Source organism: Clarias gariepinus, chromosome 22, assembly GCF_024256425.1.
Source record: "Clarias gariepinus isolate MV-2021 ecotype Netherlands chromosome 22, CGAR_prim_01v2, whole genome shotgun sequence".
In the NCBI taxonomy this organism is placed as follows: domain Eukaryota; kingdom Metazoa; phylum Chordata; class Actinopteri; order Siluriformes; family Clariidae; genus Clarias; species Clarias gariepinus.
The window spans coordinates 23,232,126-23,248,034 of NC_071121.1; the positions used below are offsets into that span (position 1 = coordinate 23,232,126).

The 15,909-nt window shown below is 39.2% G+C and overlaps 1 protein-coding gene across 1 annotated transcript; it reads right to left on the reverse strand.

Moving 5' to 3' along the window:
* Positions 1 to 6,212: 6,212 nt before the first annotated feature.
* Positions 6,213 to 15,873, reverse strand: cbx5 (chromobox homolog 5 (HP1 alpha homolog, Drosophila)). Its single transcript, XM_053482282.1, has 6 exons — positions 15,754 to 15,873; positions 14,269 to 14,345; positions 13,015 to 13,223; positions 12,675 to 12,894; positions 12,361 to 12,461; positions 6,213 to 8,850 (listed from the first exon to the last, which is right to left on the reverse strand). Exons 3-6 carry the CDS (start codon positions 13,152 to 13,154, stop codon positions 8,709 to 8,711), a joined length of 603 nt encoding a protein of 200 aa, XP_053338257.1. The 5' UTR covers positions 13,155 to 13,223; positions 14,269 to 14,345; positions 15,754 to 15,873; the 3' UTR covers positions 6,213 to 8,708.
* Positions 15,874 to 15,909: the final 36 nt, after the last annotated feature.

The following is a 15,909-nucleotide window of genomic DNA, read 5'->3' on the forward strand; positions in this document are numbered from 1 at the left end:
GTTGAAACATGCTCCTGATAAAACAGGAGACTGGTTTTGTGGAAGAATCTTTATTAAGGAATTTTTTTATTGGTTCCCTGTCAGTTTGATGTCCATCATGACTGCTATAGTGAGACAGGTCTGATCCCATGCACCCTGTAAGGTTCTGCTCCAAGCTTGGATGTAAATTGGAGAAACCATGCACAGCAGGTGCTGGAAATTTCAGAAGCCAAGATTTGGCAGTAAGCAGACCCGGGTGGTAGCACAATCATTTCCAACCTCTCCTTTATCCTTCTCATCCAAGTCTGGCCACAGCTGCACCTTGATGCTGGTCCAAGACAAGCTCCCTCCTATTAACCTTTACAGGAGAAATTGACACTACAGGTCTGAGATCAGTGTAACAGGGCGGCTTTCAAGCTACAACCACATCAGGCGCCGGCTATAGGAACCAGATGAGTTTGAAGTCTTTTTACGCCATGGCCTCTGGTGACCTTGTGGTCACCACAGCAACACATCTGCCATACATTTTCACATAGTTTGCTGTGACTTTTAAAAGCAGCCATAGCAAGACCCTCGATCACACAAAGAAATGCATTGCAAGCCTTCCAGAAGTGCTATTTTTGGTCTAAATCAGAGCAGGCATTTTCACAATATGATTCTCGAAGGCTTTTAGGTTGGCTATTAGAAGCTGCCCAATTGGTTGATATGAGTCAGCTGACATGAAACCAAAAGGTTATGTCAGATTGAACTGAGTTGCAAAGAAAAGTAGGTTTTTCTGTTCATCTTGGGCAAGAAAAAAAATGGCTATCCACTTTTTGTGTTATGGAAATTTGTCAAAATTCAGAAGCAATAAGGTGAATTTTTACTTTTTACATAGAGCTCCTTGTGCTGGTTTTGGACTAACAAGCTAAAAAAAAATGCAAGAAGGGTTTAGGGAATGAGCTATGCAGCTATTCAACTCCCATCACTGTGCTACATGTGGACAGATTTAACTGTCTGGAAAATGCTACGGAACACTTCGATCAGAGCCCAAATATTACAGCAGGGAGTTTCAGGGGAAAATGGGAAGCGAGGGAAAGGGAGGATGAGAGCTCGAGAATGAGAAGGGAGACAAAAAAAAGGTGATCCGATCGAAAAAGTAGAGGAGAGTGCAATAGGAGAAATAAGTGAAAAGAGGGGGAACAGAAAAGGAAAAAAAAGGAAAGAGAGAGAGAACCGCAGACCTAAACGGGTATGTGTCTGCTAGAAACCGCCATCTGTTTCCTTTCCAAATTCTCTCACGTTTCAGGATTCCTGCCAGGCTGCCGTGCTTTTATTTCACCCCAGTGTGAGCGTGACAACTTTGATGAAGTCTGAGGATGATGAAGACGATCGTAACCATGAGGCATATCATGTGCTATTACTGTGTGGCTCGCCCTCTGATCCTGTGGGCTTGGCACATTTCAGCACCATACGATATCCTAATATATATCCACACCGTTTAACAATGTCTGCGGGTAAATCACGTCATATTTATTGCAAACTGGTTTAATGCCATATAGTTTTGCAAAGGCGTGCTTTGAGATGAAAAATGTTGAGACCTGGAAACTTTACATGCATCAGAAATGGATCCTTTCCCACGTGTTGTGTACACACAGTACTTTTTTCAGCTAAAACCTTTAGAGTGGAGTACGGGAATTTTAATCAAAGCTTACGTCTGCATCGATAAACCAAGGGATTTCACGGACACTCGATAGAATAATCCCCTATTCATGGTGCATCTCTGCTTGAAAGTAATATTAGTCATTTTCTGACAGTTTTACGAGACGTTTGTGACGGGCTGCCGGGTTTTCCATTAGACAGATGTGCCAATGGCCCAGCCTGAAAAATCAAAAGAATCAGAAACTTCTATTAGCTAAACACATTTTCACACATGAGAAATTTGCTTCGGTGGGTGTGTATATGAAGAAAATCCCACACACTAGGTTAGCACCATGGAAAAAAAAGAGGGATTTAGGACTTTTGTTAAAGAGAGTGAAAAAAATATATGAGTTTCTATAATTAGCAGCTTCCAATTTGTGAACAGAGATTTGTAAAATAAAGGAGGAAATAACGTTTAGAAATAAAAGCATGTAAAAAGGTAGGTTTTTTTTTACAACATTCGAAAAAATGTTCGGGAAAGCCTTGAGAAACTTGAAGCAATCCTAAGCCAGGTTTCAAGGCCCACGAGGCTCTGACCTGAGACCGGAAGCGTCTGCTACGAGCAGAATTAATGCACTTCTCAGCCACGAGTCGGGGAAACTCGAGAAGATTTTTTTAACACAGGAACGGGCGCCGAAAAGGCGACATCGTAAATTTTAGAAACCTGTGCTGCCCCCAGCCCCCCGGCCCACCCCCCCAAAAAAAAAAAAAAAAACTGGAATATCCAGCAGTTTTTCGCTTGTGGTAGAGAAACAGAAAATAATATATTTGTGTGATTTGTAAAATGCACACAAATGAGTAACATCCATAACCCACTGTTGATCATCTAACCTTTCTTAAAAATGTGCTTTTTCTTTTTCCTTTCTGTGATTCCTGAGTATACTTCTAAAATTCTCAAAGACAAACAGTGGATGCCATTAGACACTGGTCTATTTAATCTTGCAATGTACTGTAATGAGCCATATCTTGGGTGGGCATGGAGTCTTAAAGAATTGTGCTTACAGACCAAATTGTCACAAGGTCTTCTGCATGCCCCTTTGATATTTTCATATAAGTACTAGAATGCATGCAAAACACAATTCTAGTTATCATGCTCTATATAGTTTTCATTTTCTCTTTCATTTATTCTCTCTCTCACACACACACACACACACACACATACACTGACCCTCCTTTCTTCAAATTAAATTAGCTTCTACACCCGGGACTTTGAATTAGCACAAATCATGATTAAGTGTTGGTGCAGGATTGCTTCTTAATTAAAATATAGATCTGCACTGACATTAGAAGTCTCAGCAAAGTTTCAACATGTGCTACAAGAAAGTAGCCACCTAATCATATACAGAAGGCTAAAAAATAATATTTAAGCTTCAATGACAGGAAATACAAATTAGACCAGACTGAGTAAGAAATAATGAAGCTCTCTCATTATAACAGAACAGATGTACTGTATTTACAACTGTAACCTTTTTGCGACATCCTATCAAGTGCTCTATAGCTCACCTAAACCCTTTAGACGAATGTCCGCGATGTAGTGCTCAACATTTTGATAATTAACACTGACCCGGAGGCAAACGCGATTAATATTTCTACATCGAAGCCTCTTGTGCGAAACGTTGTAAATAATACATCGAAAGCAGTGCAGTGGTTTGCCCTGAGCTCGTCTGAAACAGCCCATGAATCAGTGGGCAGGGCATTACACACTGACATTTATTCTCCCATCATTCTGTTGATGTCCATGGAGGCAGCGTGAGGTGTGGGGTCTAAACCGTGGGTATGTAATACCTCTGAAGGAGTAAAAACTCTCACACTGCTATGGAGCCCTGCCCGTACGCGGTCAGTCCAGCCTCAGCGAACCAAACCGGTGGTGTACTACCAGCACTTGGACAGCACTATAGTGCCCTTTTCCACTATTAATACCCTGAATCACTGGAATGTAATACCACCGACTAGTGGACTCTCTCTCTCTCTTTCTCCTGTTCTCTCACGCACTGTAATATTTAAGCCATGGGTCTTCAATTTTATCCACAAAGAAGCCACACCTGATTTCACTTGTTTAATCGGTTCACCTTGGTCTCCGATCAGCTATGAAGTGTGTCTGTAATTGAGCTGGAATAAAAGCCTGCAGTCGCACCAGCCCACTGCAGATAAGTTCGAAGACCCAACTGCATTCAGTCCCATGCTTTTTCGGGCCCTCCATGATGTCCTCCTTGCAGCATTTTACTCCCTGAGCCATGGGTAGGTAATACCACTTAAGTAGTGCACACACAGAACCATACACACCGAATTATGTAAGCTTCACACCCATTTTACATATCCATTTATAGCTCAGGCTACCAAAAGAAAAAGAAAAAAAAAAAAGATTTGTGCTTTTAGTGCCCGGGCCACTCTGTGATGTCCTTTCCCAGCTTTAACACACTAAACCATGGACGTATAATACCAGTAAAGCAGCGCTCTCCTTTTTGCGATGTCCCTCTCGCCAGCATCTGCACCCCGAACCGTATCGGCTCACGCACGCCAAGCATTAGCATTTGCATTTTATTGGAGCCGTGGAGATTTAGAGTGCTTGATACATCAGCTTCGAGCAGACAGAATTAGTTAACAATGCATTATCTGCCTTTTATGACTGCCATAACTCTCCTGCTCCCTCGGCCGCAGGAGGAGAAGAAGGGCTGTCGGGGAGGGGCTTGTGCAAGCACGAAGGCTTTTGTCTCAGTGCTTTGCTGCACTTTGAACACGACTGGCACCCAAATTGCGGTGGTGCTGTACCATCGTGCACGGATCAGAGATGGTGCGCGACTGAGGTGCCATGGTGTCCTGAAGAAGCAGCCTGGATGGATGGGCTTGTGCTAGCGAAAGACTGAGTAGATCTTAAAATACTGAGAGAATCGTAGCACTGCATATTCTGCTCATGGCAAAGTTGCCTTGAAGGTCAAAAAGCACATAATATATTGCAGCCAGGGGATCTGGAAGGGAACAGCTTTTTTTTTTCTTCTTCTTCTTACTTCAGTAAACAGTGAGGTCCTGGAACCCAAGCACTGTGTGGAGAGAAAGTTTGTGTGTGTGTGTGTGAAGAAAGAAAGTGGTGCAGTGTTAATGCAGCTCACTGCAGCAGCCCTTTCCCTGGACTCGGGCCCCCCGCCACAGCTGCTTGCCAGCCCCCTCGACACTCATCCATTTGGCTAATGTGCAATGGCACCAAAGCCTAGCAAAGCCCAGTGGAGCTCATTTGGTCGAAAGGCTGCAAAGACAAACTGTTTCCTCGTGCATCTCTGCTTTGACTTGTGCTGGCTCCTGACGAAACACCCATAAACACCTACTAACCCGAGCTCCCATTTTAGCTGGGCGGATTTGTGAAGGAGCGCAAACTAATTCGAGGATCAACTTACTTAAATCCAAACGCTCTGTCTTGTTTTATGCTGTTGTGCGAGACTATTAAGACTGTAGTAAATAAGCACATACTCACAGGCAGGCACCTTTTTCTTTTCACAACGCTTATTCAATTCCAGCTGCCTAGTAGTTTTCTTTATTAACACTAAATGTAATCATATGCATGGATTTATGCCATGTAGTATGGTGTAACGTACATAAATGTTTCTATACCTATCTGAACTTGAAAGGACTTTCCCCTTAAATGGAATTTGCTTTTCCAGAATCTTCTTATACAGTCTTGGTTCTCAATCAGGAACATTTGGTCCCTATAAACACACACACTTTACACTCACACTCTTCACTATGTCTAAATGGCTGTTTTTCTTTCCAAACTCCAAATCGGTTGGCTCTCCACTCTTATTTTCTCTGCCTCACCATCAATGCAGATCCAACCCGTCAGAGAGCTTCTCCTCCAGGTGGAGACGTCGGTGTGTCCGGAGAGGCCCGGCTCGCCATAAAGCATGCTGCCTCGTACTCCCTCCGCTCCCCACGGCTGCAAATTTACTGGTGACCTTTGCATTCCATTTGGAGTGATCCAGCTTTTCTCCTTCTCTCCCCCCCCCTACTTCTTCACTTTGGAAAATTCCACTGCCACTGAGGTAGGCAGGAAAGCAACCAACTATGCATAAGAGCTGAAGGGTGAAAAAAATGGGAGAACTGAAAGATGGCTTGTCTTTAGTGCTGTGAGCTGTGCAGAGGTGAGAGGAGCTACAGGCCTCCCAAACACATTATAGAGTTGTTCTGTATTTGGACAGCTCTAGCTCATCTGGATCGTCTGAAACCTGGAGTTTATAGTTAAAGTAGTAGTAATAATTAAAAATAATAATAATAATAATAATAACAACAAACAGACTAACTTAGTTTGCACTTTTTGCCACTACTTTAAAAAAAAAAACAGCAGCATTTTGGATTTGTCTCAACCTTTTTGGAAAAGCTCTAAAATGAATACCATTCATTTTTAAAAATGTATTATTTTTTTATTTTTAAGAGATTATGAATCATTAAAATAATTAAAAGAAATTAGTGACAGTTACCAAATACTTGAGTGTTGTTCTGCCTGAAATTAAGCAAGAAAGCAGCTCTGTCTTCTTGAACCTCAAATCTGTTGTCAGAGCAATCGGTCGTATTTATAATTTCTTTATTTTGATTTGACAGTTTTGACTGAATGTCCGCAGCAACATTCTACACTTACAAACACAGCTGTGGGAAAGATAATTCACATGTAAGCAGTGTGTGGGCTAAATTAGAAAATGCTTTCCAAGAATATCAATAATAGCCACCATGAGGAACATCTTAAAACCAAATGTCAAACGCTGTACCACTAGGTTATGGCGTATAGCTACTGCATGTGTGCTGTGTGTGTATAAAGAAAGTGTATTTTAAAATAAAGGGAAAAAAAGAAATTAAAGAAAAGCATCCATTAAATCCACAAAAACAAAACAAAAAAATAAACCAAAATAATAATAATAATAATAATAAACAGCTCATACTCTTTGAATTTTTTGGTCCTTCTGTGTACATACTCAAGTTTTGTTTTTTTCCTACACCGTTTAGCGAGCTTGGGTTTAAGAGGTAAATTTACAGATCTCTACACCAATACAAGTAATCAATTCAACAAACAACATCCAACACTAGAACAGTTTTATATGATGTGATGTTATGGGCTGCGTTAAAAGTCGAGCTGTAAATAAGTGTGGAGCTGAGTAGCACCACCTGCTGGAAAAATTAAACCTGTGTTTTTCAGCTTACAAACCAAAAGTCACCTGTATCAATGATAACAGTTTTGGTTTCAAGTCTGTCTTTAAACTATCAAATCAAAACATGACAGTATTGTGGAGTTAAAATGAAAAACTTTTCAAATTCATGTGGAAAACTAGGTTTACTACAATTTGATACAAGACATTAAAAAAATCTATAAGTAAAAAGACATTGAAACTGTATTCTGGACATACATGAAGATCTGACGAAATGATAAAAGAAATGGGAAAGTACTTGCATAACATAACAGGACAAACAAAACAAAAAACTCAGGGCTTACATTTAAAAATGAGATACATATTTATACGTATCTGTATATATAGACAACTGCCTTGACAGGTAAGCAATAGTCCAATCTGAAAAGTAAGTAAAACTGGGATTCAAACAGACATTTTTTGTTACAGTATCTAATCAGTCATAGCAGTCCGACGCACAACTGATGGAGTCTGTTTACAAACTTTTACCCCGGTATCTAACACAACCCATCTGAGTGGGTGTTCCCTCCTATTTCGCACACATACAAGCTAAGAAAACAAGTGTCTGACTATATAACCTATGACGTACATACACACAAACAACATGGTTGAACTATTATCTTTTTTTTTTTATCGGAATCAGTAGCTCTGTCATGTCAATGAAAGTCAGGAAGTTTATTTAGTTTATTGGGCTGAATTTATTTGTCCAGTGGCTCTACAAACACAATTACACACCTGAGCTCATAACCCTATTAAAGACAGGTTTAGCTTTGATTCACTTCATGCTGGAAATTTGAGAAGTGAACCTTAGCAGGGACAGAAAAAAAGAATTTTGTTATATCCACAAAAAGCCCAGTGTGTCTACAGGTTTTCACTCCAAACACAGGTGGCACCCAATTTCACTTTGATTTATTTGATTTATTAGTAGGTGTGACTATCTATCTGTCTGGTCACAACAGCCTCCGGGTGAAGGAGGTGGCCACAAAAAGTGTAAAACACTTCAAAAAACAGCCACAAGGTGGAGCACTTGGGTACAAACATCACTGATTCATGCCCTCACAAGCCTAAAGTAAAACACAATTATTAACAAAAGTGATACCTGTTTCTCCCAATACATTTGTAAGATGAACAATGTTTGTTTACATCCTGGGCATGATCAGATTTGTAATTAACATTATTGTTTTGGGGGAGATGCTTTATTTAAAAAAAAAAAAAAAAAGAATAAAATGCTTCATGTCTAGTAAAAAAGGTTCCAGATTTAAGAAATCTACAGTCAAGGCAGTCCTAAATTCTAAGGACATTCTTTGCAAGATAGAGAATTATTGTTGATGTGAGGAATACACCGGAAATGTCATCAATTCTTTTTTTTCTTTTTTTTACGGGAAAAAAATATGGTGTGACTAATCCAGCACGGCAGATACATAACAACAATCTCTGATAAAACACTTAAAAAATATTAGCTGTCTTCAATACATTTCACCAACTGCTGTATGGAATCTAAACTATTGAGTCAACACACACACAGGGTGATTTTTTTTTTTTTTTTTTTTTTAAAGTAATCATTGGGACACAAATACTTTAAAACATGATAAAGAGGGTGGTGAAGCTCTGCAGGTAAAAACACTATCCATATGATTCCATCAGTCTAACACTTCCATTCCCCAAGCTCTTGTCGTAGTTCTCAATTACTCATTGAACTCATCCCTCAATACTTGAGACATTGTTTGATAAATGAGTTGCCGTTCATATGGGAGATGAAAGGAGACTAAAGAAACTGGGAAGTGACCTCTAATGCCAGGAGGCCAGTGGTGGTTTGAAAATGGTCCATAACAAAGGACGGATTGTGAGTGCACTCGTGTCTGTCTCTAGAAGGGGACTGTACCCTTACACGGCTGCAGCACCCTTCTCCTTCTTCTCGCCATCCTCATGCCAAGTCAGACGCTCCTCGTAGAAAGCGATGACGATCTGGGGACACTTGTGATTGGCCTCCTTTGCGAGCACGAGGTCCGCCTCGTCCGAGTCTTTCCTGTGGAGACAAAGCGACGAGGTTATTTTAGAATCAGTGTGTGAAACTAGTTTGCGTGCTCCATCTGCATATCTTACAGTAACTCACGGAAAGATGCTTCATGTTACTGACTTGTCAGCTGCACAGGTGTCATTTTTCACAAGACTGTAAGTAGGTCAAGATTGGGGTTAATTACTTAAAGGTAAACACTTAAAGGTAACAAAGGAGCTTTTACACTAGATATTGATATTAGTGGTGATCCAATCAGGGTTTTTTTTGGGGCAGATCCCAGATAACAGAAATCAGAACCAACTGACACCGATAACTGATTAAATGGAAGATTACAACCCCAACATGCCTGTAAAGGGTTCTATTGATTGTTTATTTACTATTGATTGTTTATTTACTATTAGCAGTAAAAATTATATATATATATATATATATATATATATACACATATACACACACATACATACATACATACATACACACTCACCTAAGGGATTATTAGGAACACCATACTAATACGGTGTTTGACCCCCTTTCACCTTCAGAACTACCTTAATTCCACGTGGCATTGATTCAACAAGGTGCTGAAAGCATTCTTTAGAAATGTTGGCCCATATTGATAGGATAGCATCTTGCAGTTGATTGAGATTTGTGGGATGCACATCCAGGGCACGAAGCTCCCGTTCTACCACATCCCAAAGATGCTCTATTGGGTTGAGATCTGGTGACTGTGGGGGCCATTATAGTACAGTGAACTCATTGTCATGTTCAAGAAACCAATTTAAAATTATTCGAGTTTTGTGACATGGTGCATTATCGTGCTGGAAGTAGCCATCAGAGGATGGGTACATGGTGGTCATAAAGGAATGGACATGGTCAGACACAATGCTCAGGTCGCCCGTGGCATTTAAACGATGCCCAATTGGCACTAAGGGACCTAAAGTGTGCCAAGAAAACCTCCCCCACAACATTACACCACCACCACCAGCCTGCACAGTGGTAATAAGGCATGATGGGTCCATGTTCTCATTCTGTTTACGCCAAATTCTGACTCTACCATTTGAATGTCTCAAAAGAAATCGGACTTATCAGACAAGGCAACATTTTTCCAGTCTTTAACTGTCCAATTTTGGTGAGCTCATGCAAATTGTAGCCTCATTTTCCTATTTGTACTGGAGATGAGTGGTACCCAGTGGGGTCTTCTGTTGTTGTAGCCCATCCGTCTCAAGGTTGTGCGTGTTGTGGCTTCACAAATGCTTTGCTGCATACCTCGGTTGTAACGAGTGGTTATTTCAGTCAAAGTTGCTCTTCTATCAGCTTGAATCAGTCGGCCCATTCTTCTCTGACCTCTAGCATCAACAAGGCATTTTCGCTCACAGGACTGCCGCATACTGGATGTTTTTCCCTTTTTACACCATTCTTTGTAAACGCTAGAAATGGTTGTGCGTGAAAATCCCAGTAACTGAGCAGATTGTAAAATACTCAGACCGGCCCGTCTGGCACCAACAACCATGCCACGCTCAAAATTGCTTAAATCACCTTTCTTTCCCATTCTGACATTCAGTTTGGAGTTCAAGAGATTGTCTTAACCAGGACCACACCCCTAAATGCATTGAAGCATTTGGCATGTGATTGGTTCATTAGATAATTGTATAAATGAGAAATTGAATAGGTGTTCCTAATAATCCTTTAAATGAGTATATATATAATTATATTTATTCTAAACAGACATGCATAAATATAATTAAGATCTCAGAAAGTATCATAAATGTGAACATTTACTTATTGGAAAGCAACTTAATGTTTATTGTAGATTATAATGAAACTAAAATCAATTATGACTATACTATAATCAAGCATGACTAAAGACAAAAACTTTTTCATTCCTTAACTGGCATCAAAGCGCACTCGCAAATAAAATGCTTATCTAAAACGCAACTGTCCTGCTTTATTTAATCGTGCACATTGAACAAGGCTGCATCAATGAAGAAATCAAAACTCTGCACTGAACTCTGCGAAATAAAGACATCAGTCACTTTGTATTTAACGAGGCAATTTTGGCTTGTCAGAGCCAGAAAGATATTTCTTTCTAAATATCAGAATTTCTGCATTTTTAAAAAACAGTGCAATACCTTTTATTATCCAGTGTGCAGCAGTGCTAAATAGTCGCTAACTAACGGTAAGGTAAACCAGGGCTGCCTTAGCCAGAGCTCCAAACTGCAAGTGACGAATTATGTTAATTGTGTTAAAGCTCTTGGCAGACAATCCCTCACGTGGTTTTTCTTTAGAAAAAAACGGAACATTGCAAATCTTTTAAAAAGACTTGGTATTATTGCCAGACTGACGATGGCATGTTAATGTTGATGCAGATTAACATATTTTGTGGCATCGGTTTACGTGATCGGCCAATTGAAAGACAACTGGTCCGTAAAAATAAAAAATGATTATCGGTTTATCCCCATCGGAGGATGATAATGATATGGTTAAATGATATGGGTAAAAAAAAAAAAATCATTTTTAGCAGTGCTCTCATGTGCCTTCCTACTTTATCAGCTATGGCTGTATAAATCAGAGAATGAGTTTGGCACGTGCGGGCACTATGTGCCCGCAAAACAGGGTGTTCCCTAATGTGAAAACACCCTTTCACTTCCTTCCACTAGAACGGTTGTATTTTATAGTATTTCTAACATATTATCTAATATAAGATATAGAAGTAAAAAATAAAGCAGTTTAAGATTATGTTTTGCGATTTATTTTTCATGAAAATCACTGCAGTTGCTCTATAGAGTAACATTACATCAAGGGCATATGCAACTGCAATTACAGATTGAAACAGCTATCAACCAATCTATCATGTACATATACAACTTACAACTGTCCTTTAAGCAATGAAACTGAATATTATTTAACAGAAAGTGCTGCATAACTAGTGCTGCATAACTAGTTCAGAAAACCTGGATGTAATTTGCAAGCCTTGTTTTAAATGTATTTTAGGTTTAATGTGAAATTATTTTGGCTCATGTAAAAAAAGATTTTATTTTGAAATTTCTACAAACTGGAATGTTTCCCCCTCCCCATCTTATATAGCAGTGTCCCAATAAAAATAAAAAAATAAAAAATATGCCAGTTTGCCAGTAGAGTAGGCTCCTTAAGCTCACTTCCTTGTGAGGAAAGTGAAATTAAAAAATACATTAAAATTCGAAAAACACATTACCTGACCTTCATACCCAGGCTAAATAAATATGCATGTGCATTTTCAACGATGTGTTTCACACTTTACTTAATCTAGGAGTAATTCCCACTGAGAAATAACTACCATGATGGCTCAATGGTATAGGGTGAACACTTTAAAGAAACTGCACTAAAGGCAACACAATAAGAGGTAAATTGGCGACCTATTTACCTCAACAAAAGGCGATTATTTTCTGCCCGAGACCTGCTGAGGAAACATTGACACTCTATTGTCATGCAATAGTTCTGTAGGTGAACTGTGTGTTATTCATGAAACTGTCTGGCACTCACCATTTCATTAAAAACATAAGGTCCCCACAAGAATCAGTCGCACCGATGATCTTCTCTGGCTCCAGGCCTCTCTCAAAGCCTCTGGCGACTAGGATCTCATCCTTAACAGAGCACGGAACGATAATTAGGGTTAAAAACTTTTTAGCACTTTCTAAGACAAAATTGTGATTTTCTGAAAGAGAAATAGAGCAATTGAATTTAAGATTACTAATGTGCTTCTCCTTCTGTTGCATTCTAAGCATGTCATCTGCCCTGAAACAAACGAGCCAAGAGTAATCCTATTTCCAAAACAACAGACAGCAAAAGTCCTATACCTCTTTTTTCCGCTTCTGCTTGCTTCCGCCCTCCTCTTCTTCCTCAGAGTTTCTCCTCTTACCGCCGGTATCTTTTGCACGAGGAGGGGTTGCACTGGATGGTTTGGTCCCGCTGCTTGGAGTGCTAGTGCCGCTGCCGCCCTTTTTGTATGTCTTCATGAACTCTGCGATGAGATCTGGACAGTCGAGATTTTTCTCTGGCTCCCATGTGTTGTGCTTGCTAGGAATGACAAATCAACAAGCGCAAATTTTAACTCGTATGTCTTACAAAAAGTGGTAACGTACACAGTACCTACAACAGAAAGCATCCTGTTAGGAAGGAAGTCAGATGGCGACTTACTCTGTAAACCCTTTCCATTTAAGAAAGTACTCCACTCTGCCTTTTACGACCCTCCTGTCCAAAACCTTCTCCACCACATATTCCTCTTCGTCTGAGGATGAAGCCTCATCATCCTCACGGTTCTGGTTCTTCTTTCCCATTACCGTTTTTAAAGTCTTTTTCCACTCACAGATACCTTAAAGAGTAAGTGAGGAAGGGAATGTATCCCTCTGCAATAAGAAAGTAAGGTGTTGTTTTTGTTTTTTAAGAAAAAAAAAACACAAGCACAGAAATACAAGACACTTCAACACTTATTATAAATGTTCATTGGTCTGCATGGGAATAGAAAAAAAAGAGCTTTTGCTTAAATTTATTACTAGTGTTTATATTTACATTGTTTTCTCATCTGTTGTTATTATATGTTCAAAGTCTTTATTCACTTCTCTTATCTTCACATTAAACTAAATTAAATGATGTAGATTGAAATTGAAAAAATAGAAGAAAATGTTTAATGTGACAGGCTGCAAAGTGCCTAAAGAATCAAATTAAAAGTTGGCTGTTTATGAAACAACCTCAGAAGCAACCCAATTTTCCTTCTCGTCAGTTCCAACCACTCAGCATTAACAGTATACCAATCACCAGCCTGATCATCTGCACCTGTTTCTCACCTGGTCATGCCTTAAGTTACGTTTTTTATTTTTTGTATGCCTGAACGATTCATAGGTCACTGTTTGACTTAAAAAACAAAAGACATTCCTCTGAAACTGTTCAAGAAAAGAGAATGGACTGAAAACGATAGACAAAAAAGTTCCTCAGGAAGCCTCGAGAACTATTCCTGAAGACTTTATTAGAAACACAAGAAGGTCTGTTTTTTTGGAAGCAAAATAAGAATAAATTATGAGTGGCTTAAACATTTTGCACAGTTCTGTGTACAACCACACACCATTTTATTTTTGTTGCTTACCCCTATTTGTTTTTTTATATATTCCCAAGGCAGCATTTTCTTATTAATATTTAGTTTAATTCCTTAGACATTTCTTATCATAAAAATTAAACATCTAGGAAGGGGCGAATCTCAAATGGCTTCCTATTCACTTTTTTGGACCAACACATAATATCTAACGTTCGAAAGTTTGAGCTCCAGTTAAAAAAATATATAAATAGATATTTTCTGAATTGTTAGAAAGCATAAATTCTTTTTATTTTCAACTAACACACTTGTGCGTGTCTGTGTGTGTATATATATTATTATGCATTGCATCATTCAGCACTCACCTACGGTCCTGTTTCAATGCAAGCCAACCAGGTCTGATGTTATTACTGCTGTTTAACCTGCAGCACAAACGTCACCCCTAAAAAAGAAAAAGTGACAAGACAATTCGAACGTGTTAATGAGATGGCTTTATGCTTTTTAGCTAAAACTTGTCATTTTGCTTTGCATCTGGCTGTTTTTGAGTGCGTCTGCATTTACAGTGTTGTGCTTCCATTTTCCCTCCAAATCTCTCACTTCACACTTCAACGAACCAAATTTTTTTTGAGGAGCTTTAACACCTTCAGCTCCTTCAAGAACTTTACATTTATGAGTTTTATGTTTACCTGCTACCTCATCGATAGCAGAATTTCTAACATCAACCCTGCACATACAACATCCCTAAAGAGTGTTTCACAAATCACACAGAAAACTCATTATATTTACACATTTTATGCACACAAGCTCAAAGCTGATCTATTGTAACACATTTAAATAATATTATATAGTCCATAGACTTAAGCATGTAAAAATTATGTAGTTTTATTATGCTGAAAGAAAACACGACTTCTAGCTTAAAAGTCAACAATGTTGCAAAGAGCTAACTTAACCTGAATTTGAGTACAACTAAAATTTTAACAAATACCTTTTTAGGTGCAAGAACAGAACTGTAAATATTCTCATTTGAAAAGTAATTATAGTGCAAAATTAGGTCAGCCGGCTAAGATAACTCAGTAACAAGTATTCCCGAACTAAGCTAGCTAATCATGGCCATATGCTAGCGCAAGGAACCGCCATCTTTTCAATGGCGTTAAAAAGGCAAACTCAGTGTTTTAGTTAGGAAATGTGTATATATTATAGGTAGTGTCGCATTGAAGTGTATTACTTATATAGCAGGAAAACACTGCTTGTTATTACAGGCTAAAAACAATATTTAAAGAGGTGAGACACGCGTTAGCTAGGTCTGCACTAGCATCTTTAGAGCCACCACATTAGCCACCAAAAAGTATAAATTTACACACACAAATTTCTGTATATATATTTTTCATAAATAAACAGTGTTTAATTTTTAGAGCTGCTATAAGATGGAGTGCGCACAATGCTTTAAATACTTTGGGCCATTCTGATTTAGCGTGGTAAGTACCCTGATACTTAGCATGCTAGCAAACATTTCTAGCAAATCTCTGCTAAAAGCACGCTCGTGCATGCCTCACGCGTCTTATTCGCTTTAATTCATCTAAAACTCCTGACTCTGTTAGGAGTCAGCCTAGTGAAGGCACTAATCAGATCAGATCTCGTTTATAATAATTATTCAGTCATCTAAATGCATGCATGCTCCTATAAATCACAGGCCTAAGAAGATAACATTTTTAAGCAGAATTAACGTGCATGGATAAAATCACGACGCATGCACCGCTCACTCTAAAGAATCAAGTGCATTTGCACATGCGTTGCATTGCACTGCATGCAAAATGCTAGATAGGTTGTTACTTAAAAGAAAACCAACTCACACCGACGTCTTCTTCGATGCTCGCACAGTTCCTCCACACATACACATGCATACACACACATGCGCACATACACACACAGCACCGGCCACAGCGCGCCAAAAACACACAATGGCACACAAGGCACGCCGGCTGAATGGCAAATCCCACCCCGTTTAC

Bases quoted from the DNA above. Each gene is read 5' to 3' on its own strand.
- cbx5 (XM_053482282.1), bottom strand. From the start codon at position 13,154: ATGGGAAAGAAGAACCAGAACCGTGAGGATGATGAGGCTTCATCCTCA. The intron at 12,895-13,014 runs GTAAGTCGCCAT...TGTCATTCCTAG, and splicing joins AAATGGAAAGGGTTTACAGA to CAAGCACAACACATGGGAGC. The intron at 8,851-12,360 runs GTGAGTGCCAGA...TTGTCTCCACAG, and splicing joins CTTATGTTTTTAATGAAATG to GAAAGACTCGGACGAGGCGG.